Source organism: Oncorhynchus gorbuscha, linkage group LG08 (assembly GCF_021184085.1).
Source record: "Oncorhynchus gorbuscha isolate QuinsamMale2020 ecotype Even-year linkage group LG08, OgorEven_v1.0, whole genome shotgun sequence".
NCBI classification, from domain to species: Eukaryota; Metazoa; Chordata; class Actinopteri; order Salmoniformes; family Salmonidae; genus Oncorhynchus; species Oncorhynchus gorbuscha.
Window position 1 is genome coordinate 2,667,253 of NC_060180.1, and position 26,771 is coordinate 2,694,023.

General features: G+C 44.7%; 1 protein-coding gene across 1 annotated transcript in view; it reads left to right on the plus strand.

The window, feature by feature from the left end:
• The window catches only part of LOC124041094 (protein eyes shut homolog), a 222,873-nt gene that overhangs the window by 7,086 nt on the left and 189,016 nt on the right, over positions 1-26,771 (plus strand). Inside the window, exons 5-8 of the mRNA XM_046358258.1 lie at positions 1,581-1,694; positions 3,432-3,545; positions 14,866-15,063; positions 23,307-23,428. Coding sequence (XP_046214214.1) covers positions 1,581-1,694; positions 3,432-3,545; positions 14,866-15,063; positions 23,307-23,428 — 548 coding nt within the window. The remainder of the gene's footprint in view (positions 1-1,580; positions 1,695-3,431; positions 3,546-14,865; positions 15,064-23,306; positions 23,429-26,771) is intronic.

Consider the following 26,771-nt stretch of genomic DNA (forward strand, 5'->3'; position numbering starts at 1 on the left):
AACAACAGCAAAGGACCTTGTGAAGATGCTGTAGGAAACAAAAGTACAAAAAAAAGTACAAAAGGTACAAAAGTATCTATGTCCACAATAAAAGAGTCCTATATATCGACATAACCTGAAAGGCCGCTCAGCAAGTAAAGAGCCACTGCTCCAAAACCGCCATTAAGAAAAGCCAGACTGCGGTTTGCAACTGCAAATGGGGACAAAGATTGTACTTTTTGGAGAAAAATGTTCTCTGGTCTGATGAAACAAAAATAGAACTGTTTGGCCATAATGACCATCATTATGTTTGGGGGAGCAAGTGGGAGGCTTGCAAGCTGAAGAACACCATCCCAACCGTGAAGCATGGGGATGGCAGCATCATGTTGTGGGGGTGCTTTTCTGCAGGAGGGACTGGTGCACTTCAGAAAATAGATGACATCATAAGGCAGGAACATTATGTGGAAGCATAATGTTCAGTTAAGACATCAGTTAAAGCTTGGTCACAAATGGGTCTTCCAAATGGACAAATGACCCCAAGCGTACTTCCAAAGTTGTGGCAAAATGTCTTCAGGACAACAAAATCAAGGTATTGGAGTGACCATCACAAAGCCCTGACCTCAACCCTATCGAAGATTTGGGGGCAGAACTGAAACTGCGTGTGCCGAGCAAGGAGGCCTACACACCTGACTCGGTTAGACCAGCTCTGTCAGGAGGAATGGGCCAAAGTTCACCCAGCTTATTGTGGGAACACAACACCAGTTGTGATCAGGTAGCAGTTCAATAACAGAAACACCACTGACACCAGTTGTGATCAGGTAGCAGTTCAATAACAGAAACACCACTGACACCAGTTGTGATCAGGTAGCAGTTCAATAACAGAAACACCACTGACACCAGTTGTGATCACGTAGCAGTTCAATAACAGAAACACCACCAACACCTTTGTTGAGGTCTGTTTTACGAAGTGAAGTCAAGCAAAGTCAATTAAAACAATATAACTTGACAGCCTATAGCAATCCACTGTGTAATTAGCTATGCTAATATTCCTATATGCATGTAAATTAATGCTGTCCTGTACGAGAGGTGTACAACCATTATAACTATGTCAATGTTCATTATGTTCAATACACTGGGTTGTGTTCCAAATGGCACCCTATTCCCTTATTGTGCATTATGTTTGACCAGAGCCCCGGTTAGCTTATCACTGCTCTGGTCAAAAGTAATGCAGCACTATAAGGGAATAGGGTGCCATTTGGGACCGTGCTGGGTCATGTAAGGTCATATTGAAAACATAAGGGATAATTTATCTAATGTCAGACAAGAGGTCTCTCTATTATTTCTCAGTTCATTTCAATCTGAATTGTTAGGAAATTGTCTGAGTTAACTAGATGAATATATGCAAATCGAGGGATCCATATTTTAGTAACCCATCTTGAACCGAGTTTCTCTCTTTTATTTTTAGTTCAGAAGGTGGATAGCTCGGAGGCTTTTAAGATTTCACTTGCAAAGGGGATTCTTTTTAACACTTGGTTTATAATTGGTAGGAATGGGAGTTTTCATGAAACTGTTCCTTCCTCTTTCATTGTCTTTCCCTACAGGTGACTACTGTGAAATCAACATTGATGAGTGTCTGTCAGGGCCATGCAGACACAATAGCACGTGTTTGGACCTGGCCAATGGCTATGAATGTGTCTGTCTACCCGGCTTCACTGGTCAGTGCATCTAACTTACTGAATTTTAATGAATTAATGCATACTGAACTAAAAAAGCATTCACAATATAACCTACTGAATTTTAATGAATTAATGCATACTGAACTAAACAAGCATTGACAATATAACCTACTGAATTTGAATCCTGTAGCTTTATTTTAGCAAACTATAGTAGGCTCCATTCACTCTAATCTGCATAGCCATATTCATGCTTTACCATAGTCTCACTGGTAGATGCTTCCAGTTTTCACCAAGAAAATCCTTCACACAGAAGTTTGTGTCCGTGGGCAGTGTCATCTACAGACAAAGATGTCTGTGGAGTTTGATTGTTTTCCAGTGTACCTCTTCAACAACGTGCTGCTTAGACTGTGGTTGCCAGAGTACCTCTTCAACAACGTGCTGCTTAGACTGTGGTTGCCAGTGTACCTCTTCAACAACGTGCTGCTTAGACTGTGGTTGCCAGTGTACCTCTTCAACAACGTGCTGCTTAGACTGTGGTTGCCAGTGTACCTCTTCAACAACGTGCTGCTTAGACTGTGGTTGCCAGTGTACCTCTTCAACAACGTGCTGCTTAGACTGTGGTTGCCAGTGTACCTCTTCAACAACGTGCTGCTTAGACTGTGGTTGCCAGTGTACCTCTTCAACAACGTGCTGCTTAGACTGTGGTTGCCAGAGTACCTCTTCAACAACGTGCTGTTTAGACTGTGGTTGCCAGTGTACCTCTTCAACAACGTGCTGCTTAGACTGTGGTTGCCAGTGTACCTCTTCAACAACGTGCTGCTTAGACTGTGGTTGCCAGTGTACCTCTTCAACAACGTGCTGCTTAGACTGTGGTTGCCAGAGTACCTCTTCAACAACGTGCTGCTTAGACTGTGGTTGCCAGAGTACCTCTTCAACAACGTGCTGCTTAGACTGTGGTTGCCAGAGTACCTCTTCAACAACGTGCTGCTTAGACTGTGGTTGCCAGAGTACCTCTTCAACAACGTGTGCTTAGACTGTGGTTCTACCTCTTCAACAACGTGCTGCTTAGACTGTGGTTGCCAGAGTACCTCTTCAACAACGTGCTGCTTAGACTGTGGTTGCCAGAGTACCTCTTCAACAACGTGCTGCTTAGACTGTGGTTGCCAGTGTACCTCTTCAACAACGTGCTGCTTAGGTACACTGGCAACTACAGTCTATGTTTTGAACTCTAGTGTTGCTAGGCAGCGGTGGAACAATGGAAATAGATTCCTATGGGTGAAACACCTTAATGAAATAGATCTGCCAACCCCAGGGGAGAGGAGTGAGTAAAGGGATGTTTACATGCCTGTAGTCTGGACAAAGCACATCACACGTCGACAGCGTCCTAAACAGCACCCTGTTCCCTACATAGTGCTGGACCCTGGTAGTGCGCCGTATAAGGAATAGGATACCATTTGGGATGCAACCATTGTTGTGTTCTCTGACTAACTGATGAGGAGTGAAGACAGAAGATACACAGTTAGTTACTGCTCCATGGGCTCATTAGATCCTGTTTCCTGTGTCCAACCGAAGAGATTATTAACTGTCCTAGTTTGCATCCAAAATGGCACCTTGATCCCTTCATAGTGCACTGCTTTTGGACCCATAAGCCTCTGGTCAAAAGTAGTGCACTATATATGGAATAGGGTGCCATTTGGGACGGAGGCCTGCTACTAGTCTCACTGACCCCTAAAAACACGACTTATTTATTTGTTTATGTTGTTGTTTGTATCAAAGGCGCTGGGTGTGAGTTCGACATTGATGAGTGTGCCTCTTCTCCCTGCAAGAACGGAGCCACTTGCATTGACCAGCCTGGCAATTACCACTGTCAGTGTGTGGCTCCATTCAAAGGTAATGAACACTGAGAGGGTGTGTGTGTGTGTTCCTGCGTGCGTGTCACTGTGTGCATGTGTCTCCATTTGAAAGGTAATGCACACTGAGGGAATGGGGACGATCACCAAAGTTAATTAACCTCCCTGAGCGTCCCTCTCTCACCTGCCTGAACTCATTCTCAGTCTTCAGCAACATTAGTAAGGCTTCATTCTCTGGTTGTGGCGATGCTCGACAAAGAAGATGAAACCCATTGCTAATCCTCCAGATGGTGTATCTATTTCTCATAGCCTTGGTTCCCACTACAGTGTTGTGCTGTATAGCCTTGGTCCCCACTAATGTGTTGTGCTGTATAGCCTTGGTCCCCACTACAGTGTTGTGTCTTAGTGCTGTATAGCCTTGGTCCCCACTAATGTGTTGTGCTGTATAGCCTTGGTCCCCACTACAGTGTTGTGCTGTATAGCCTTGGTCCCCACTACAGTGTTGTGTCTTAGTGCTGTATAGCCTTGGTCTCTACTAATGTGTTGTGTCTTAGTGCTGTATAGCCTTGGTCCCCACTAATGTGTTGTGTCTTAATGCTGTATAGCCTTGGTCTCTACTAATGTGTTGTGTCTTAATGCTGTATAGCCTTGGTCTCTACTAATGTGTTGTGCTGTATAGCCTTGGTCTCTACTAATGTGTTGTGTCTTAATGCTGTATAGCCGTGGTCTCTACTAATGTGTTGTGTCTTAATGCTGTATAGCCTTGGTCTCTACTAATGTGTTGTGTCTTAGTGCTGTATAGCCTTGGTCCCCACTAATGTGTTGTGTCTTAGTGCTGTATAGCCTCGGTCTCTACTAAAGTGTTGTGTCTTAATGCTGTATAGCCTCGGTCTCTACTAAAGTGTTGTGTCTTAGTGCTGTATAGCCTTGGTCTCTACTAATGTGTTGTGTCTTAATGCTGTATAGCCTTGGTCCCCACTAATGTGTTGTGTCTTAGTGCTGTATAGCCTCGGTCTCTACTAATGTGTTGTGTCTTAATGCTGTATAGCCTTGGTCCCCACTAATGTGTTGTGTCTTAGTGCTGTATAGCCTCGGTCTCTACTAATGTGTTGTGTCTTAGTGCTGTATAGCCTTGGTCCTCACTAATGTGTTGTGTCTTAGTTCTGTATAGCCTTGGTGCCCACTACAGTGTTGTGTCTTAGTGCTGTATAGCCTTGGTCTCTACTAATGTGTTGTGTCTTAGTGCTGTATAGTCTTGGTCCTCACTAATGTGTTGTGTCTTAATGCTGTATAGCCTTGGTCCTCACTAATGTGTTGTGTCTTAATGCTGTATAGCCTTGGTCTCTACTAATGTGTTGTGTCTTAATGCTGTATAGCCTTGGTCCTCACTAATGTGTTGTGTCTTAATGCTGTATAGCCTTGGTCCTCACTAATGTGTTGTGTCTTAATGCTGTATAGCCTTGGTCCTCACTAATGTGTTGTGTCTTAATGCTGTATAGCCTTGGTCTCTACTAATGTGTTGTGTCTTAATGCTGTATAGCCTTGGTCTCTCACTAATGTGTTGTGTCTTAATGCTGTATAGCCTTGGTCTCTACTAATGTGTTGTGTCTTAGTGCTGTATAGCCTTGGTCTCTACTAATGTGTTGTGTCTTAATGCTGTATAGCCTTGGTCTCTACTAATGTGTTGTGTCTTAGTGCTGTATAGCCTTGGTCCTCACTAATGTGTTGTGTCTTAGTGCTGTATAGCCTTGGTCCTCACTAATGTGTTGTGTCTTAGTGCTGTATAGCCTTGGTCTCCACTAATGTGTTGTGTCTTAGTGCTGTATAGCCTTGGTCCTCACTACAGTGTTGTGTCTTAGTGCTGTATAGCCTTGGTCTCTACTAATGTGTTGTGTCTTAATGCTGTATAGCCTTGGTCTCTACTAATGTGTTGTGTCTTAGTGCTGTATAGCCTTGGTCTCTAATAATGTGTTGTGTCTTAGTGCTGTATAGCCTTGGTCCCCACTAATGTGTTGTGTCTTAATGCTGTATAGCCTTGGTCCTCACTAATGTGTTGTGCTGTATAGCCATGGTCTCTACTAATGTGTTGTGTCTTAGTGCTGTATAGCCTCGGTCTCTACTAATGTGTTGTGTCTTAATGCTGTATAGCCTTGGTCCTCACTAATGTGTTGTGTCTTAGTGCTGTATAGCCTTGGTCTCTACTAATGTGTTGTGTCTTAGTGCTGTATAGCCTTGGTCTCTACTAATGTGTTGTGTCTTAGTGCTGTATAGCCTTGGTCTCTACTAATGTGTTGTGTCTTAGTGCTGTATAGCCTTGGTCTCTACTAATGTGTTGTGTCTTAGTGCTGTATAGCCTTGGTCCTCACTAATGTGTTGTGTCTTAGTGCTGTATAGCCTTGGTCTCTACTAATGTGTTGTGTCTTAGTGCTGTATAGCCTTGGTCTCTACTAATGTGTTGTGTCTTAGTGCTGTATAGCCTTGGTCCTCACTAATGTGTTGTGTCTTAGTGCTGTATAGCCTTGGTCTCCTCACTAATGTGTTGTGTCTTAGTGCTGTATAGCCTTGGTCTCTACTAATGTGTTGTGTCTTAGTGCTGTATAGCCTTGGTCCTCACTAATGTGTTGTGTCTTAGTGCTGTATAGCCTTGGTCTCTACTAATGTGTTGTGTCTTAGTTCTGTATTGCCTTGGTCTCTACTAATGTGTTGTGTCTTAGTGCTGTATAGCCTTGGTCTCTACTAATGTGTTGTGTCTTAGTGCTGTATAGCCTTGGTCTCTACTAATGTGTTGTGTCTTAGTGCTGTATAGCCTTGGTCCCCACTACAGTGTTGTGTCTTAGTGCTGTATAGCCTTGGTCTCTACTAATGTGTTGTGTCTTAGTGCTGTATAGCCTTGGTCTCTACTAATGTGTTGTGTCTTAGTGCTGTATAGCCTTGGTCTCTACTAATGTGTTGTGTCTTAGTGCTGTATAGCCTTGGTCTCTACTAAAGTGTTGTGTCTTAGTTCTGTATAGCCTTGGTCTCTACTAAAGTGTTGTGTCTTAGTGCTGTATAGCCTTGGTCCCCAATAATTTGTTGTGTCTTAAAGCTGTATAGCCTTGATCCTCACTAATGTGTTGTGTCTTAGTGCTGTATAGCCTTGGTCTCTACTAATGTGTTGTGTCTTAGTGCTGTATAGCCTTGGTCTCTACTAATGTGTTGTGTCTTAGTGCTGTATAGCCTTAGTCTCTACTAATGTGTTGTGTCTTAGTGCTGTATAGCCTTAGACAACTAGTGCCCTATAAAATCTGTTGAAGTTTTCACCAAATTCCATTTTGTTTGGTCTCAAAATCACACATTTTAATAGAAAAGCTGGATGTTCTATGTCCACAGCAATGCTTAAAGGAGAATTTCACTATTTATTTTTGATGTAAATTACATGTTATAGAAGGTTACAGATACATTGTTGCTCATAGATGTTTCCACTTCACGGCTGAGCCGTTGTTGTTCCTAGATGTTTCCACTTCACGGCTGAGCCGTTGTTGTTCCTAGATGTTTCCACTTCACGGCTAAGCCGTTGTTGCTCCTAGATGTTTCCACTCCACGGCTGAGCCGTTGTTGCTCCTAGATGTTTCCACTCCATGGCTGAGCCGTTGTTGCTCCTAGATGTTTCCACTCCACGGCTGAGCCGTTGTTGCTCCTAGATGTTTCCACTCCATGGCTGAGCCGTTGTTGTTCCTAGATGTTTCCACTTCACGGCTGAGCCGTTGTTGCTCCTAGATGTTTCCACTTCACGGCTGAGCCGTTGTTGCTCCTAGATGTTTCCACTCCATGGCTGAGCCGTTGTTGCTCATAAACGTTTCCACTTCACAATAACAGCACTTACAGTTGCCAGGGACAGCTCTAGCAGGGCAGAAATTGGCGAACTGACTTGTTTGAAAAGAGGTATCCTATAATGGTGACACGTTGAAAGTCACTGAGCTCTTCAGTAAGGCCATTCTACTGCCAATGTTTGTCTATAGAGATTGCATGGCTGTGTGCTCGATTCTATACACCTGTCAGCAACGCGTGTGGCTGAAATAGCTGGATCCACTCATTTGACGGACTGTCTACTTACCTTTGGCCATGTAGTGTAGGTGGTGGTGCCATAGCACAGTTTCAATCTTGACAAAAGGCAATATTTTATTGCCATGTCTCCTGTGGACAACACGCTACACACTCACTCACACACACTGACACTACACTAATTTTATTTGCTCACACACATATAACATGCACACTCACATTCAATCATCATATATGCTGCTGCTACTTTTATTATATATCCTGATGCCCAGTCACGTTACCCCAAGTCAACATTTTGGACACACCTACTCATTCTAGTGTTTTTCTTTATTTTGACTATTTTCAACATTGTAGAACAATAGTGAAAACTATGAAATAACATATATGGAATCATGTAGCAACCAAAAAAGTGTTAAACAAATCAAAATATATTTTAGATTTTAGATTCTTCAAATTAAACACCCTTGATGACAGCTTTGCACACGCTTGGCATTCTCTCAGCCAGCTTCATGAGGTAGTCACCTAGAATGCCTTTCAATAAACAGGTGTTCCTTGTTAAAAATGTATTTGAGGAATTTGAGCCAATCAGATGTGTTGTGACAAGGTAGGGATGGTATACAGAAGATATCCCTATTTGGTAATAACAGCTCAAATTATGGCAAGAACAGCTCAAATAAGCAAAGAGCAATGGACATTAGATCGGTGGAAATCTCTTCTTTGTTCTGATGAGTCCAAATTTGAGATTTTTGGTTCCAACTGCAGTTTCTTTGTGTGCTGCATGCAGGAGTGCTGCTTCAGATGACCTGGCCTCCACAATCACCCAACCTCAACCCAATTGAGAGGGTTTGGGATGAGTTGGACCGCAGAGTGTGCTCAACATATGTGGGAACTCCTTCAAGACTATTGGAAAAGCATTCCTCATGAATCTGGTTGAGAGAATGCCGAAAGTGTGCAAAGCTGTCTTCAAGGCAAAGGGTGGCTACTTTGAAGGATCTGCAATCTAAAATATATTTGTTCTAAATTATATTTGTTTAACACTTTTTTGGTAACTATATGATTCCATATGTGTTATTTCATAGTTTTGATGTCTTCACTATTATTCTACAATGTAGAAATAGTAAACAAAAAACGTAGGTGTGTCCAAACTTTTTGACTGGTACTGTACATATCTACCGGTGGAGGCCGTCATTGTAAATAAGAATTTGTTCTTAACTGACTCGTCTGACTTAACTGACTTGTCTAGTTAGAATTGTAACTGTGGTATTGGAATTGACCATGTATATAGCATACCTACTTTCTCATGTTCTTCCTATTTCCTGTGTTTTTGTTGGACCTTACTTGATGCGTACTACATTGATATCGATTAACTGCATTGTTGGGATAAAAGCTTGCAAGAAAGGCATTTCCTTGTACTTGTGCATGTGACATTAAAAACCTGATGCGTGCAACATTGACTTGAATAGTTTGCTACTATTATGGAAATCAAACAGACATCCAAGTTGGCCTCATCCAGTTTTGATTACCATTTGTGTGGTGGATGTGATTAAGGAGCAGGAACTCTCAGTGGGGTGTTGGCACCAGAGTGGGAACGTTTACTTGGTCGCTGTGCCCAAGAACACTAAGGTAACCTGCCTAAATGACTACCGACCCGTAGCACTCACGTCTGTAGCCATGAAATGCATTGGAAGGCTGGTCATGGCTCACATCAATGCCATTATCCCAGCAACCCTAGACCCACTCCAATATGCATACCAATGATGCAATCTCTATGGCACTCCACACTGCCCTTTCACACCTGGACAAAAGGAACACGGCAGGTAGCCTAGTGGTTAGAGCGTTGGGCCAGTAACCGACAGTTTGCTGGATCGAATCCCCAAGCTGTCGTTCTGCTCCTGAACAAGGCAGTTAACCCCACTGTTCCCCAGTAGGCCGTCTTTGTAAACAAGAATTTGTTCTTAACTGACTTGCCTAGTTAAATAAAGGTTAGATAAATATAGATAGATTTTTTAAACCCCTATGTGAGAATGCAGGCAAGTCGTTGAATGCAGGCTCAGCGTTCAACAACATAGTGCCCTCAAAGCTAAAGACCCTTGGACTAAACACCTCCCTCTGCAACTGGATCCTGGACTTCGACGGGCTGCCTCCAGGTTTTAAGGGTAACACGCTGATCCTCAACACAGGGGCTCCTCAGGGGTGCATGCTCGGTCTCCTCCTGTACTCCCTGTTCACTCATGACTGCATGGCCAGGCATGACTCCAACACCATCAAGTTTGCTGATGACACAACAGCCTGATCACCGACAGCGATGAGACAGCCTATAGGGAGGTCAGAGACCTGACCGTATGGTTCAAGGACAAACACCTCTCCCTCAACGTGATCAACGTGACCACCGAGTGCGTCCTGACAGGTTGCATCGCTGCCTGGTGTTGCGGTTGCACGGCTTCCAAGTCTAGGTCCAAGAAATGGCTACCCAGAATATTTGCATTGCCCCCTCCCCCCTTCTACGCTGCTGCTATTCTCTGTTATTATCTATGCATAGTCACTTTAATAACTCAACGTACAAGCACCTATTACCTCAATTACCTCGTCATCGGTGCTCCCGCACATTGACTCTGTACCGGTACCCCCTGTATATAGCCTCCACATTGACTCTGTACTGGTACCCCCTGTATATAACCCCCACATTGACTCTGTACTGGTACCCCCTGTATATAGCCTCCACATTGACTCTGTACCGGTACCCCCTGTATATAGCCACCACATTGACTCTGTACCGGTACCCCCTGTATATAGCCTCCACATTGACTCTGTACCGGCACCCCACTGTATATAGCCTCCACATTGACTCTGTACCGGTACGCCCTGTATATAGCCTCCACATTGACTCTGTACCGGTACGCCCTGTATATAGCCTCCACATTGACTCTGTACCGGTACCCCCTGTATATAGCCTCCACATTGTCTCTGTACCGGTACCCCCTGTATATAGCCTCCACATTGACTCTGTGTGTTGTATTCGGCTCATGGGACAAATCAACTTTGCTTTGATTTGGTCCTTTTGGAGCTACAGTGGTAAAGGGCAAGAGTCAGAATTGTGACCAGTGTGCAGCTACAATCTCTGCCTTGTCTGGTCCTGAAACACTGGCTGTGTTATTGGGAGTTGTATATAGGAGAGGGGGTCATTGTACACAACTGGGCCCTACACGGGGCCCTACACGGGGCCCTACAAATGCTATGGTCGACACTCCCATCGGAGTTGGCTATACAGCCCAAAGAGATCTGGGTCCAGGCTAAGGTTTCATAACACTGATAGCCCACAGCTTTGCCTCCTCAGCATACTGTACTATGATGAATTACTGGTCACTGACCTCTCAGTCTGTCCTGATCCTGCAGTAGAATCAGAAGCATGAACACAAGCCGGTGGGCAAAAGTGGTTGATAACGACATCATTACAACAGGATTACAACCAATTCTGTTCTGGACACGTTCAGATTTCGTTATCAGCAAATGTGGAGAAAAGTACAGTAAATGTAAAATGCACATAAAATCAACAGTGTAATGTTTGGATACAATCTTGTTTCAGGTGAACTGTTGTGTCTTCAACTTTGGTCTAATCATTTTCCCATAATCTCCAAACTGTTTCCTTTCATTTGCTACCATGCTTATGCATATGCTTTTCATATTTCTCTAAAGATTGCATTTAGCCCTATCCATATGGGCCAACTCCCACAAGGGTTAACCTGTTGATAATGGCTGACCCTGGCCGTGACCCCACTCCTCTGCTTGGTTACATATCCTGTGTTTCTTTTGAAAATATGTTTTATATACTGTAGCTAGTACTGGTCGTGACATGTTCTATGCTTTCACCAGCGTTGAAGACGGAGTTCAGTGCCATGGTAGATGGCTCTATAGAATTACACATTTTATAGGATCTCTGTGAATAGCTCAACACATTTTTCAACCCTCTAATGACATGTTTTATGCTTTCACCAAGTTTGAAAACTGAGACCTACTGAGTTCAGTGCCATGGTAGATCTTTAAATATCTTTCTTCATGCTGTTCCAGTTTTGTAATCATGTACTTTTCCCTGCCTTTAAAATAAAAAATAAAAAAATCATCTTGCAGAAATTATCAGAGGTAGGAAAGATAATTTGTTTTAATATGTCAAGCTTGCATGGAAATGATGCTCTTCCCAAAAACCTCTCTGTGTCCCAAATGGCACCATATTACCTATTTAGTGCACTACCTATGGTCCCTGGTCCAAAGTAGTCCACTAAATAAGGAATAGGGTGCCATTTTCGTGTTCTCATTTATTCACACTGTTCATTGCTTGGCTCTGTCATGTTTTTTAACTGTCTTTGTTGAAAACACTTTGCCTTGTTCATATGTTTTCTTATTTAAATTGTTTTCCAAGAGTGCGCTTTCATCAAAACGTGTTTTGATACTGAGCTTTTGGCATGCTGGTTCTTCCAGCTAGCTATTATTTTAGGCCTGAGTGGAGTTTTCTGGCTTGTTATTCTGCTTTGTAGAAGTGATGTGTGCGTCTTCTTGTAAATGTCTATCATTTGCTCTCGTGATAAAAATGTAACTTTCCTTGATTACATGATAACAACTAAACTTTCCCTCTGAGAAAACAGTCACGAGCATAGTGTCGCTACTATTCACGTGACTGAAGAGGTGCATGATTCTGTCAATATAGTCTGTTTTATTGTTGTGAACAAGGAGTTTTGAAAGTGACTCCAAGATGTTCATACCAAATGGAACCCTATTCCATATATAGTGTACTACTACATAGGGAAGCAACAGTAGTGTACTACATAAGGAATAGGGTGTTATTTGAGATGCATCCTTAGTGCTAAACTGGATTTCACAATAAAAACACTTTTCTTTTTACCATTTCAGTAAAAACAAATTTATTAGGTCATTTACATATTTTTTCCTAAGAAATACTTCCATTATTCTCCAAAAAGTACATTTTTTTGCATTATATAGGTAATTATACGATTTTTATTTACGTTTTTATTTCAGATATAGAATTCAAAAGATCAGAAACCTTCAGCATTTGAGATCTGTCGTCACACCAGAGGGAGTTTGAGACGTTACTAAGCATTGGTACAAATTAAATGTTAATGATTGACTAATTAGCAGTAAATGTATTAGCTCCCCATATTATCCAGTATATTGGCACCATCATAAAACAGACAGTCAGTGGTGTCAACCAGGGACATACAGTTTTTCATAGTCACTCCCCACTCCCTGTTCAGTTATGTATTGTTCATTTCATTCAAAGATTTGAGATCAAATATAATTTATTACACAGATGAGCTGAAATACGTTTGAGAATGTCTTTATTTTATGCACCAGGGAGCAATTGTTTACAACAATGAACTTCTATGTCTGTCTGACACTGTTTCTCTCTGTCTGCCTGTTTGTTGCAGGCTGCTGCTCTACCTTCTCTGTCTGCCTGTTTGTTGCAGTCCGCTGCTCTACCTTCTCTTTCTGACACTGTTTCTCTCTGTCTGCCTGTTTGTTGCAGGCTGCTGCTCTACCTTCTCTGTCTGCCTGTTTGTTGCAGTCTGCTGCTCTACCTTCTCTGTCTGACACTGTTTCTCTCTGTCTGCCTGTTTGTTGCTGGCCGCTGCTCTACCTTCTCTGTCTGACACTGTTTCTCTCTGTCTGCCTGTTTGTTGCTGGCCGCTGCTCTACCTTCTCTGTCTGACACTGTTTCTCTCTGTCTGCCTGTTTGTTGCTGGCTGCTGCTCTACCTTCTCTGTCTGACACTGTTTCTCTCTGTCTGCCTGTTTGTTGCAGGCTGCTGCTCTACCTTCTCTGTCTGCCTGTTTGTTGCTGGCTGCTGCTCTACCTTCTCTGTCTGACACTGTTTCTCTCTGTCTGCCTGTTTGTTGCAGGCTGCTGCTCTACCTTCTCTGTCTGACACTGTTTCTCTCTGTCTGCCTGTTTGTTGCTGGCTGCTGCTCTACCTTCTCTGTCTGACACTGTTTCTCTCTGTCTGCCTGTTTGTTGCAGGCTGCTGCTCTACCTTCTCTGTCTGCCTGTTTGTTGCTGGCTGCAGCTCTACCTTCTCTGTCTGACACTGTTTCTCTCTGTCTGCCTGTTTGTTGCTGGCCGCTGCTCTACCTTCTCTGTCTGCCTGTTTGTTGCAGGCCGCTGCTCTACCTTCTCTGTCTGCCTGTTTGTTGCAGGCCGCTGCTCTACCTTCTCTGTCTGCCTGTTTGTTGCAGGCTGCTGCTCTACCTTCTCTGTCTGACACTGTTTCTCTCTGTCTGCCTGTTTGTTGCAGGCCGCTGCTCTGCCTTCTCTGTCTGACACTGTTTCTCTCTGTCTGCCTGTTTGTTGCTGGCCGCTGCTCTACCTTCTCTGTCTGACACTGTTTCTCTCTGTCTGCCTGTTTGTTGCAGGCCGCTGCTCTGCCTTCTCTGTCTGACACTGTTTCTCTCTGTCTGCCTGTTTGTTGCTGGCCGCTGCTCTACCTTCTCTGTCTGCATGTTTGTTGCTGGCCGCTGCTCTACCTTCTCTGTCTGACACTGTTTCTCTCTGTCTGCCTGTTTGTTGCAGGCCGCTGCTCTACCTTCTCTGTCTGACACCGGTTTCTCCAACTAGCTATCACAGTCTCGCGTCAGAATTAGACGTTCATCCATATTTCTAAAAACGTCAAATTTAGAAGTTGTTCCAAACATCAAAATATTTCTATATTTTTTAAATTAACTCTGGATTCTTAAGATTAGACATGAACCCAGAATGGTTAAGGTCGGGTTCAGGTTTGGGATTGGCTTAAATATCAAAACTAACTTTCTATCACTGGATTTAAACATTCAACCTTTAGAAACAGAGGCAGATGCTTACCATTGATAAAGGCCAGTATCGCTGGACTTTCCATCACTGGATTCGAACATTCAACCTTTGGAACCATCCCCATCCACAATGCCCAAGCAAAACCAAAGCCTATTTGAAGGTAACAGAGCTCACTGTTGCCCCTAGTGGTCGGTTTCCATATCATCTCCCGACGTCCTCAGACCTGGATGGATGTCGAATAGTGGCTTGTATGACAGGTGACCTGCCTGATCTTCTCTCTCCATCTGCCTATTTGTTGTTGTCCGCTGCTCATCCTACAGTATGTCGGAAGAAATGATGTCCATCTGAAAATGTTTCTCATTCGTCCTGTTTGCCTATTCATTCTTGGGCTCTGCTCTTCCTACCATACTAGAAGTAGGAACTGTGAGTTCTATGTCTGACTCTGTGTGTCTCTCCCCCCACCCCTGCTGGTTGCTGGGCCCTGCTCCCACTACCTCCTACTATAGGTAGGAACTGTGAGTTCCTCCCCTGTGAGGCCAACAACCCCTGTGAGAACGGTGCTGAGTGTGTAGAGGAACCTGATCAGGTCCATTTCCCTCTGGGTTTCCGCTGTCGCTGTCGACGTGGCTTCACAGGCCCCCGCTGTGAGATCAACATGGACGAGTGCAGCTCCAACCCCTGCCTTCACGGCTTCTGCTACGATGGTGAGACACACACCACTACAGCCCTATAGCGAGAATCATCAGCCCACATGTCACAAACACGTTTAATAACCACTCAGAGATAGGCCCCAGCTAACACATCTAAAAACAACCCCTCTCTCTCTCTCTCTCTCTCTCTCTCTCTCTCTCTCTCTCTCGCCCTCTCTATTTATCAGTCTCTCACTCTATCGATCGCTCTCTCTCTCTATATATCTCTCTATTTATCTCTCTCTCACTCTCACTCTCTATTTATCTCTCTCTATTGCGCGCTCTCTCTCTCTCTCTATTTATCTCTCTCTCGTCCCTCTCTATTTATCGGTCTCTCTCTCTATTTATCTCTCTATTTATCTCTCTCCCTCACTCTCTCTCTCTATCTCTCTCTCTCTCTCTCTCTCTCTCTCTCTCTCTCTCTCTCTCTCTCTCTCTCTCTCTCTCTCTCTCTCTCTCTCTCTCTCTCTCTCTCTTTATCTCTCTCCCTCCCTCTCTGTCTGTCTCTCCCCCCCTTCCCCCTCTCTCTCACCCCACCCCTACTCATACCTTGTGCATCACAGTTGTTTTATCTCACTTGCTTTCTGACAGGTACTGTTCCAGTGGGTCACCACCACTGTGACTAATAAGGAGCGTTATGAGACTGGAGTTATTCCATCTGATGGTAATGTCTGCATCCCAAATGGCACCCTGTTCCCAATAGGGTCCACTAATTTTGACCATGGCACATGTACCCTATTCCCTATGTAGTGTACTACTTTTGACCAGGGCAAGCACCCGGGGCACTGCAGTGGTCACCATCTGATGAGTTCTGTAACCGAACCACTGAGAGCCCATCTGATGAGTTCTGTAACCTAACCACTTAGAGACCATGTGATAAGTTCTGTAACCTAACCACTGAGAGACCATCTGAGTTCTGTAACCTAACCACTGAGAGACCATCTGAGTTATGTAACCTAACCACTGAGAGACCATCTGAGTTCTGTAGCCTAACCACTGAGAGACCATCTGAGTTCTGTAACCTAACCACTGAGAGACCATCTGATGAGTTCTGTAACCGAACCACTGAGAGACCATCTGATAAGTTCTGTAACCTAACCACTGAGAGACCATGTGATGAGTTCTGTAACCTAACCACTGAGAGACCATCTGAGTTCTGTAACCTAACCACTGAGAGACCATCTGATGAGTTCTGTAACCTAACCACTGAGAGACCATCTGAGTTCTGTAACCTAACCACTGAGAGACCATCTGATGAGTTCTGTAACCTAACCACTGAGAGACCATGTGAGAGACCATGTGATGAGTTCTGTAACCTAACCACTGAGAGACCATGTGATGAGTTCTGTAACCTAACCACTGAGAGACCATGTGATGAGTTCTGTAACCTAACCACTGAGAGACCATCTGAGTTCTGTAACCTAACCACTGAGAGACCATCTGATGAGTTCTGTAACCTAACCACTGAGAGACCATCTGAGTTCTGTAACCTAACCACTGAGAGACCATCTGATGAGTTCTGTAACCTAACCACTGAGAGACCATCTGATGAGTTCTGTAACCTAACCACTGAGAGACCATGTGATGAGTTCTGTAACCTAACCACTGAGAGACCATGTGATGAGTTCTGTAACCTAACCACTGAGAGACCATCTGATGAGTTCTGTAACCTAACCACTGAGAGACCATCTGATGAGTTCTGTAACCTAACCACTGAGAGACCATCTGATGAGTTCTGTAACCTAACCACTGAGAGACCATCTGATGAGTTCTGTAACCTAACCACTGAGAGACCATCTGAGTTCTGTAACCTAACCACTGAGAGACCATCTGATGAGTTCTGTAACCTAACCACTGAGAGACCATCTGAGTTCTGTAACCTAACCACTGAGAGACCATCTGAGTTCTGTAACCTAACCACTGAGAGACCATCTGATGAGTTCTGTAACCTAACCACTGAGAGACCATCTGAGTTCTGTAACCTAACCACTGAGAGACCATCTGAGTTCTGTAACCTAACCACTGAGAGACCATCTGATGAGTTCTGTAACCTAACCACTGAGAGACCATCTGAGTTATGTAACCTAACCACTGAGAGACCATCTGATTAGTTCTGTAGCCTAACCACTGAGAGACCATCTGAGTTCTGTGCCTAACCTGAGAGACCATCTGAGAGACCACCACTGATGAGTTCTGTAACCTAACCACTGAGAGACCATCTGAGTTCTGTAACCTAACCACTGAGAGACCATCTGAGTTCTGTAACCTAACCACTGAGAGACCATCTGATGAGTTCTGTAACCTAACCACTGAGAGACCATCTGAGTTCTGTAACCTAACCACTGAGAGACCATCTGATGAGTTCTGTAACCTAACCACTGAGAGACCATCTGATTAGTTCTGTAACCTAACCACTGAGAGACCATCTGAGTTCTGTAACCTAACCACTGAGAGACCATCTGAGTTCTGTAACCTAACCACTGAGAGACCATCTGATGAGTTCTGTAACCTAACCACTGAGAGACCATCTGAGTTCTGTAACCTAACCACTGAGAGACCATCTGAGTTCTGTAACCTAACCACTGAGAGACCATCTGATGAGTTCTGTAACCTAACCACTGAGAGACCATCTGAGTTCTGTAACCTAACCACTGAGAGACCATCTGATGAGTTCTGTAACCTAACCACTGAGAGACCATCTGAGTTCTGTAACCTAACCACTGAGAGACCATCTGAGTTCTGTAACCTAACCACTGAGAGACCATCTGATGAGTTCTGTAACCTAACCACTGAGAGACCATCTGATAAGTTCTGTAACCTAACCACTGAGAGACCATCTGAGTTCTGTAACCTAACCACTGAGAGACCATCTGAGTTCTGTAACCTAACCACTGAGAGACCATCTGATGAGTTCTGTAACCTAACCACTGAGAGACCATCTGATGAGTTCTGTAACCTAACCACTGAGAGACCATCTGATGAGTTCTGTAACCTAACCACTGAGAGACCATCTGAGTTCTGTAACCTAACCACTGAGAGACCATCTGATGAGTTCTGTAACCTAACCACTGAGAGACCATCTGAGTTCTGTAGCCTAACCACTGAGAGACCATCTGAGTTCTGTAACCTAACCACTGAGAGACCACTGTAAGAGAGTAACCTAACCACTGAGAGACCATCTGAGTTCTGTAACCTAACCACTGAGAGACCATCTGAGTTCTGTAACCTAACCACTGAGAGACCATCTGATGAGTTCTGTAACCTAACCACTGAGAGACCATCTGATGAGTTCTGTAACCTAACCACTGAGAGACCATCTGAGTTCTGTAACCTAACCACTGAGAGACCATCTGATGAGTTCTGTAACCTAACCACTGAGAGACCATCTTTATAAGTTATGTAACCTAACCACTGAGAGACCATCTGAGTTCTGTAACCTAACCACTGAGAGACCATCTGATGAGTTCTGTAACCTAACCACTGAGAGACCATCTGATGAGTTCTGTAACCTAACCACTGAGAGACCATCTGAGTTCTGTAACCTAACCACTGAGAGACCATCTGAGTTCTGTAACCTAACCACTGAGAGACCATCTGATTTCTGTAGCCTAACCAATGAGAGACCATCTGAGTTCTGTACTCTAACCACTGAGAGACCATCTGAGTTCTGTAACCTAACCACTGAGAGACCATCTGAGTTCTGTAACCTAACCACTGAGAGAACATACATTATTCATCAATGCTGAGTCCTAATTTGAATAATGGATGATACATTTCAGATTTAATACAATCAAAGAAATCTCACCACACACACACACACGCACACACACGCACACACACACACACACACACACACACACACACACACACACACACACACACACACACACACACACACACACACACACACACACACACACACACACACACACACACACACACACACACACACACACACACACACACACACACACACACACACACACACACACAGTCAAATCCCCAAGGCAGAATGTTGTTTTTCCTTCTCTGGCTGGCTGGCGATTAATCCAGGCTTCTATGTATTCCATCTCCAACAGAAATGATGACTCCTACATCAAATGACCAGTGTGGGTTAAGGATCATAGATGACCAAAGTGATACATGATGGAAGCTGTGGTATTTCCCTAAAGAAATGTGCTTTAAAGTCATTGTCAAAAACAGATATTTGGCTTTCACCATATTTGGCTTTTGTTCATAACATTGTCAACATATGGTTGGTCAAAAGGTGTATTATCTGAGGTTATTGCGTTGCCACACACGTCGATACAATATGTCCGTCATGTCAAATGTAACTAGCAGCTCTCCCAGGAGACATGAAACATACCGGGAAACACATGTAGAATATTGGGAGTGACAGAAGCTTTATGAACTGTGATCCTTATGAACTGTGATCCTTATGAACTGTGATCCTTATGAACTGTGATCCTTATGAACTGTGATCTTTATGAACTGTGATCTTTATGAACTGTGATCCTTATGAACTGTGATCCTTATGAACTGTGATCCTTATGAACTGTGATCCTTATGAACTGTGATCCGTTTTCCATTAGTTGACGTGGCCTCGCATTATTTTCTGTCGGTTCAGATCTCTGCCCACACACGGTTGAAATCCTCTCTTTCACAGTATAGTACATAAAGAAACACACAAAAACAAGATATGGAGGTCAAGTTTATTCTCCAAATGTATCAACCACATTGGGACGGCAGGTAGCCTAGTGGTTAGAGCATTGGGCCAGTAACCAGCAGGTAGCCTAGTGGTTAGTGTTGGGCCAGTAACCAGCAGGTAGCCTAGTGGTTAGAGCGTTGGGCCAGTAACCAGCAGGTAGCCTAGTGGTTAGTGTTGGGCCAGTAACCAGCAGGTAGCCTAGTGGTTAGAGCGTTGGGCCAGTAACCAGCATGTAGCCTAGTGGTTAGAGCATTGGGCCAGTAACCAGCAGGTAGCCGAGTGGTTAGAGCGTTGTGTCAGTAACCAGCAGGTAGCCTAGTGGTTAGAGCGTTGGGCCAGTAACCAGCAGGTAGCCTCGTGGTTAGAGTGTAGGGCCAGTAACCAGCAGGTAGCCTAGTGGTTAGAGTGTTGGGCCAGTAACCAGCAGGTAGCCTAGTGGTTAGAGTGTAGGGCCAGTAACCAGCAGGTAGCCTAGTGGTTAGAGCGTTGGGCCAGTAACCAGCAGGTAACCTAGTGGTAAGAGTGTTGGGCCAGTAACCAGCAGGTAGCCTTGTGGTTGGGCCAGTAACCAGCATGTAGTAGTGGGGCCAGTAACCAGCAGGTAGCCTAGTGGTTAGTGTTGGGCCAGTAACCAGCAGGTAGCCTAGAGGTTAGAGTGTTGGGCCAGTAACCAGCAGGTAGCCTAGTGGTTAGAGCGTTGGGCCAGTAACCAGCAGGTAGCCTAGTGGTTAGAGCGTTGGGCCAGTAACCAGCAGGTAGCCTAGTGGTTAGAGCGTTGGGCCAGTAACCAGCAGGTAGCCTAGTGGTTAGAGCGTTGGGCCAGTAACCAGCAGGTAGCCTAGTGGTTAGAGCGTTGGGCCAGTAACCAGCAGGTAGCCTAGTGGTTAGAGCGTTGGGCCAGTAACCGAAAGGTTGCTGGATCAAATCCCTGAGCTGACAAGGTAAAAATCTGCCATTCTGCCCCTGAACAAGGCAGTTAACACACTGTTCCCCAGTAGGCTGGCATTGTAAATAAGAATTTGTTCTTAACTGACTTGCCTAGTTAAATAAAGTTTTTTTTAAAACAAGCTATTATTTAATGTTTAAAAATTATCACACTGCTCTCAAAACTCATCCCAACCCTAGTCACCCAGCCACTTAGCCCCAGTCACCCAGCCCCAGGTACCTAGCCCCATCTACCCAGCCTCATATACCTATCCCCAGTTACCCAGCCCCATATACCCACCTCATATACCCATCCCCATATACCCAGCCCGTACCCAGCCCTAGTCACTTAGCCCCAGTCACCCAGCCCCAGTTACCCAGCCCCGGCCACCCAGCCTCATATACCTAGCCCCAGCCACCCAGCCCCAGCCACCCAGCCTCATATACCTATCCCCAGTTACCCAGCCCCATATACCCAGCCCGTACCCAGCCCCAGTCACCCAGTCCTAGTCACCCAGCCCCATCTACCCAGCCACTTAGCCCCAGTCACCCAGCCCCAGTTACCTAGCCCCAGTCACCCAGCCCCAGTTACCCAGCCCCAGCCACCTACCCCCATATACCTACCCCATATACCTAGCCCCAGCCACACAGCCTCATATACCTATCCCCAGTTACCCAGCCCCATATACCCAGCCCGTACCCAGCCCCAGTCACGCAGCCCTAGTCACCCAGCCCCATCTACCCAGCCACTTAGCCCCAGTCACCCAGCCCCAGTTACCTAGCCACAGCCACCCAGCCTCATATACCTTGCCCCAGCCACCCAGCCCTAGTCACACAGCCCCATCTACCCAGCCCCAGCCACCTAGCCCCGTATACCTACCCCAGTTACCCAGCCCCATATACCCACCCCATATACCCAGCCCCATATACCCAGCCCCAGTCACCCAGCCCCAGTCACCCAGCCCCAGCCACCTACCCCCATATACCTACCCCATATACCTAGCCCCAGCCACACAGCCTCATATACCTATCCCCAGTTACCCAGCCCCATATACCCAGCCCGTACCCAGCCCCAGTCACCCAGCCCTAGTCACCCAGCCCCATCTACCCAGCCACTTAGCCCCAGTTACCTAGCCACAGCCACCCAGCCTCATATACCTTGCCCCAGCCACCCAGCCCTAGTCACACAGCCCCATCTACCCAGCCCCAGCCACCTAGCCCTGTATACCTACCCCAGTTACCCAGCCCCATATACCCACCCCATATACCCAGCCCCAGTCACCCAGCCCCAGTCACCCAGCCCCAGTCACCCAGCCCCAGCCACCTAGCCCCGTATACCTACCCCAGTTACCCAGCCCCATATACCCACCCCATATACCCAGCCCCAGTCACCCAGCCCCAGTCACCCAGCCCCAGCCACCTAGCCCCACCAGCTGGGATGAGTAATGCCACTGCCACCCATGACCTAAATCATTTAATGAGAGTAATAGCAGCTACACGCACCAAAGACAGAGTGACAGCATAGATTACATGGTAAATCTTTGGGATAATGAAGGACCCATGGATACGGGTTGTAATAAATTCACTCCCCTGGAAGAACCGTCGCAATTACCCCTGTCACTGCCACTGACTGTGTACTACTGTTGTGGTGGTCTTTGTCCCAAATGGCATTCTATTCTCTACATAGTGCACTATTTCTGACCACAGCCCTATGGGTGCCATTTGGGAGACAGACTTGGTAAGAAAAGGAGATGGCGATGAATTTCTCTTTAACATCATCAATGATTAATAAAGAGAAAATAAGAAATAGGAATTGGATTATTAGCCCTGGGAGATTTTAATTTCTGACATGGTGCACTGAAATCGACACATTTGTAACAGTTCTTTCTCCCTCACACTTCCCTTTTCAGGTCCATTTACTATGTTGGCTTCACTATATATATATATATATATATATAGAGAGAGAGAGAGAGAGAGAGAGAGAGAGAGAGATAATGATAATGAATTGGTAGAGGGAGGCAGAGAATAAACAGGGTGAATAGGTAGAGAGAGGCAGAGAAAGACAGGGTGAATAGGTAGAGAGAGGCACAGAAAGACAGGGTGAATAGGTAGAGAGAGGCAGAGAAAGACAGGGTGAATAGGTAGAGAGAGGCAGAGAAAGACAGGGTGAATAGGTAGAGAGAGGCAGAGAAAGACAGGGTGAATAGGTAGAGAGAGGCAGAGAAAGACAGGGTGAATAGGTAGAGAGAGGCAGAGAAAGACAGGGTGAATAGGTAGAGAGAGGCAGAGAAAGACAGGGTGAATAGGTAGAGAGAGGCAGAGAAAGACAGGGTGAATAGGTAGAGAGAGGTAGAGTAAGAGGGTGAATAGAAAGAGGTAGAGAAAGACAGGGGGAATAGGTAGAGGTATATAGAGATAGAGAGAATAGATAGAGGTATATAGAGATAGAGAGAATAGATAGAGGTATATAGAGATAGAGAGAATAGATAGAGGTATATAGAGATAGAGAGAATAGATAGAGGTATATAGAGATAGAGAGAATAGATAGAGAGGGTAGAGAAAGACAGGGTGAATAGGTAGAGAAATGTACTATCACTATATAATTGACATATTTCTCTCCTTTTAGTGGTAGATGGGTTCTACTGCCTGTGCAACCCTGGCTATGCTGGTGTGAGATGTGAGCAGGACATAGATGACTGTGCCAGCAACATGTGCAGCAACAACTCAACCTGCAGAGACCTCCACTTGGTGAGTTTGATTTTGTGTAAAAGGCTAGGAAATATAAAACAATATCACAACATGCATCGTTCATGTTCATATCTAACAATATCAATATGGTATTGAATTATCAATATTGTTGCCAACCACTAATAGAAATCTACAATCCAAGAGGTGACAAGCATGAAACAACACTTATTTACAATGTGGTCCTTGACGTGGATTAAGTCATAAATTACATGAGGTGACGAAGCAGTTTTAATAATGGGCAGGGGAGTAGATAATGGAGAGTAGGGGGTCCAGCATAGAGCCCTGGGGAATACCCTGTATAACTGGAATGGACTCTTAGGTGTGGCCAGTGAGGGAGTTTTCAAGTTTCTATGTATGCGTATTTCGTATTATGTTATGTCTTTGATTTTGTAACACTTGGGAACAATCCACATCTATTACTGTGTGTGTCAGTCATCACATCAACATTTACATAGTCTAACATTATGCTACATCCTGTTTCTCTGTGTGTCTGCATCACCAACATTTACATAGTCTAACATTATACTACATCCTGTTTCTCTGTGTGTCTGCATCACATCAACATTTACATAGTCTAACATTATGCTACATCCTGTTTCTCTGTGTGTCTGCATCACATCTTCATTTACATAGTCTAACATTATACTACATCCTGTTTCTCTGTGTGTCTGCATCACATCAACATTTACATAGTCTAACATTATACTACATCCTGTTTCTCTGTGTGTCTGCATCACATCAACATTTACATAGTCTAACATTATGCTACATCCTGTTTCTCTGTGTGTCTGCATCACATCAACATTGACATAGTCTAACATTATGCTACAATCCACACGTTTCACCATCTCTACTGTACGCCCTGTCGTTTGCCCTTTCCTCTCTCCCTTGTTCATCTGATATTTATCTTCACACTCTTTCTTTTCACTTTGTATTCTCGCTCTCGCTCTCTTTCTCTGTTCTCTTCTCTCTCTGTTCTCTCTCTCTCTCCTCTAGCCTTTCTCCTCCTGTTTGTTCTCTGTTCTCTCTGTTCTCTCTCTCTGTTCTCTCTCTCTCTCCTCTAGCCTTTCTCCTGTTTGTTCTCCTTTCTGTTCTCTGTTCGCTCTGTTCTCTCTCTCCTCTAGCCTTTCTCCTCCTGTTTGTTCTCTGTTCTCTCTCTGTTCTATCTGTTCTCTCTCTCTCTCTCTCTCTCTCTCTCTCTCTCTCTCTCTCTCTCTCTCTCTCTCTCTCTCTGTTCTCTCTCTCTGTTCTCTCTGTTCTCTCTCTCTCTGTTCTCTCTCTCTGTTCTCACTCTCTCCTCTAGCCTTTCTCCTCCTGTTTATTCTCCTTTTTCTCTGTTCTCTCTCTCTCTCCTCCTGTTTGTTCTCTGTTCTCTCTCCCCTCTAGCCTTTCTCCTCCTGTTTGTTCTCTGTTCTCTCTCTGTTCTCTGTTCTATCTCTCTCTCTCTCTCTCTCTCTCTCTCTCTCTCTCTGTTATCTCTCTCTCTCCTCTAGCCTTTCTCCTGTTTGTTCTCCTTTCTGTTCTCTCTCTCTGTTCTCTCTCTCTCATCTATAATTTCTCCTCCTGTTTGTTCTCCTTTCTCTCTGTTCTCTCTCTCTGGTCTCTCTCTCCTCTAGCCTTTCTCCTCCTGTTTGTTCTCTCTGTTCTCTCTGTTCTATCTCTCTGTTCTCTCTCTCTCCTAGCCTTTCTCCTCCTGTTTGTTCTCTCTGTTCTCTCTCTCTGTTCTCTCTCTCTCCTCTAGCCTTTCTCCTCCTGTTTGTTCTCTGTTCTCTCTCTGTTCTATGTGTTCTCTCTCTCTCTCTCTCTGTTCTCTCTCTCTCTCCTCTAGCCTTTCTCCTGTTTGTTCTCCTTTCTGTTCTCTCTCTGTTCTCTCTCTCTCATCAAGGAATTTCTCCTCCTGTTTGTTCTCCTTTCTCTCTGTTCTCTCTCTCTGTTCTCTCTCTCCTCTAGCCTTTCTCCTCCTGTTTGTTCTCCTCTCTCTCTGTTCTCTCTCTCTGTTCTCTCTCTCTGTTCTCTCTCTCTCCTCTAGCCTTTCTCCTTCTGTTTGTTCTCCTTTCTCTCTGTTCTCTCCCTCTGTTCTCTCTCTGTTCTCTCTCTCTCTGTTCTCTCTCTCTCCTCTAGCCTTTCTCCTTTGTTCTCCTTTCTCTCTGTTCTCTCTCTCTGTTCTCTCTCTCTCTCTCTCTCTCTCTCTCTCCTCTAGCCTTTCTCCTCCTGTTTGTTCTTGTTTCTCTCTGTTCTTTCTGTTCTCTCTCTCTCTCTCTCTCTCTCTCTCTCTCTGTTCTCTCTCTCCTCTAGCCTTTCTCCTGTTTGTTCTCTGTTCTCTCTGTTCTCTCTCTGTTCTCTCTCTCTCCTCTAGCCTTTCTCCTCCTGTTTGTTCTCCTTTCTCTCTGTTCTCTCTCTCCTGGCTCCCCTCCTCATTCGCTCCCCTCGGACTTTGCTCCCATCTCCCTTCTCTCCCCTCATGCTTCTCAAGCTACATGAGGGAAAACCACACACACACGCACGCACGCACGCATGCACACACACCCTCCCTCCTCCTCTAAATTAATAAACAAGGTGTTAGGATTCATACACTCCAGACTCAGAACTGTAGGGTAGAAAATAGGATACCATTTATTTCTGTTGAATAATGCAAAACTCTGTTCTAGCTGGTTAAAATGGAGACGGGGCCAGGGAGGAATCCATTTATTTCACCAGTAGTGGAGCAGAACGGCTTTAAATGAAAGATTTCCACTTAGTAGTGGGGTTGGCGAATGTTTTAAAAATCCTCTCATAAGAATCTGAAGTATTTATGTTTAGTGTAAGCACTATGGTCAGAGTGAGATGATTTGTCTGATGTGCTAAGCATTTCAATTTCCACTGCCAAGGATGACTGCCATATGTACTGTACTGTTATCCCTGTAGCATGTATCTCTTTGAAGCCCGTTGTTCATTCTTAGAATGTATCCATTACAAGTGGATATGTCCCGTACAGCACATACTCCATGTTGCCTAGCTTCTATGAGAATATTAAGAGACATCATGTCTTAATTAGATGTAAAAGGTAAGCCATCAAAGATACATGAACTGTGCAGCATGTTTAACAACACTCCATAATGATCAAACAGGAGACCAGACACGTGACTGTTTAACAACACTATGATGATCAAACAGGAGACCAGACACTTGACTGTTTAACAACACTATGATGATCAAACAGGAGACCAGACACTTGACTGTTTAACAACACTCCATAATGATCAAACAGGAGACCAGACACTTGACTGTTTAACAACACTCCATAATGATCAAACAGGAGACCAGACACTTGACTGTTTAACAACACTCCATAATGATCAAACAG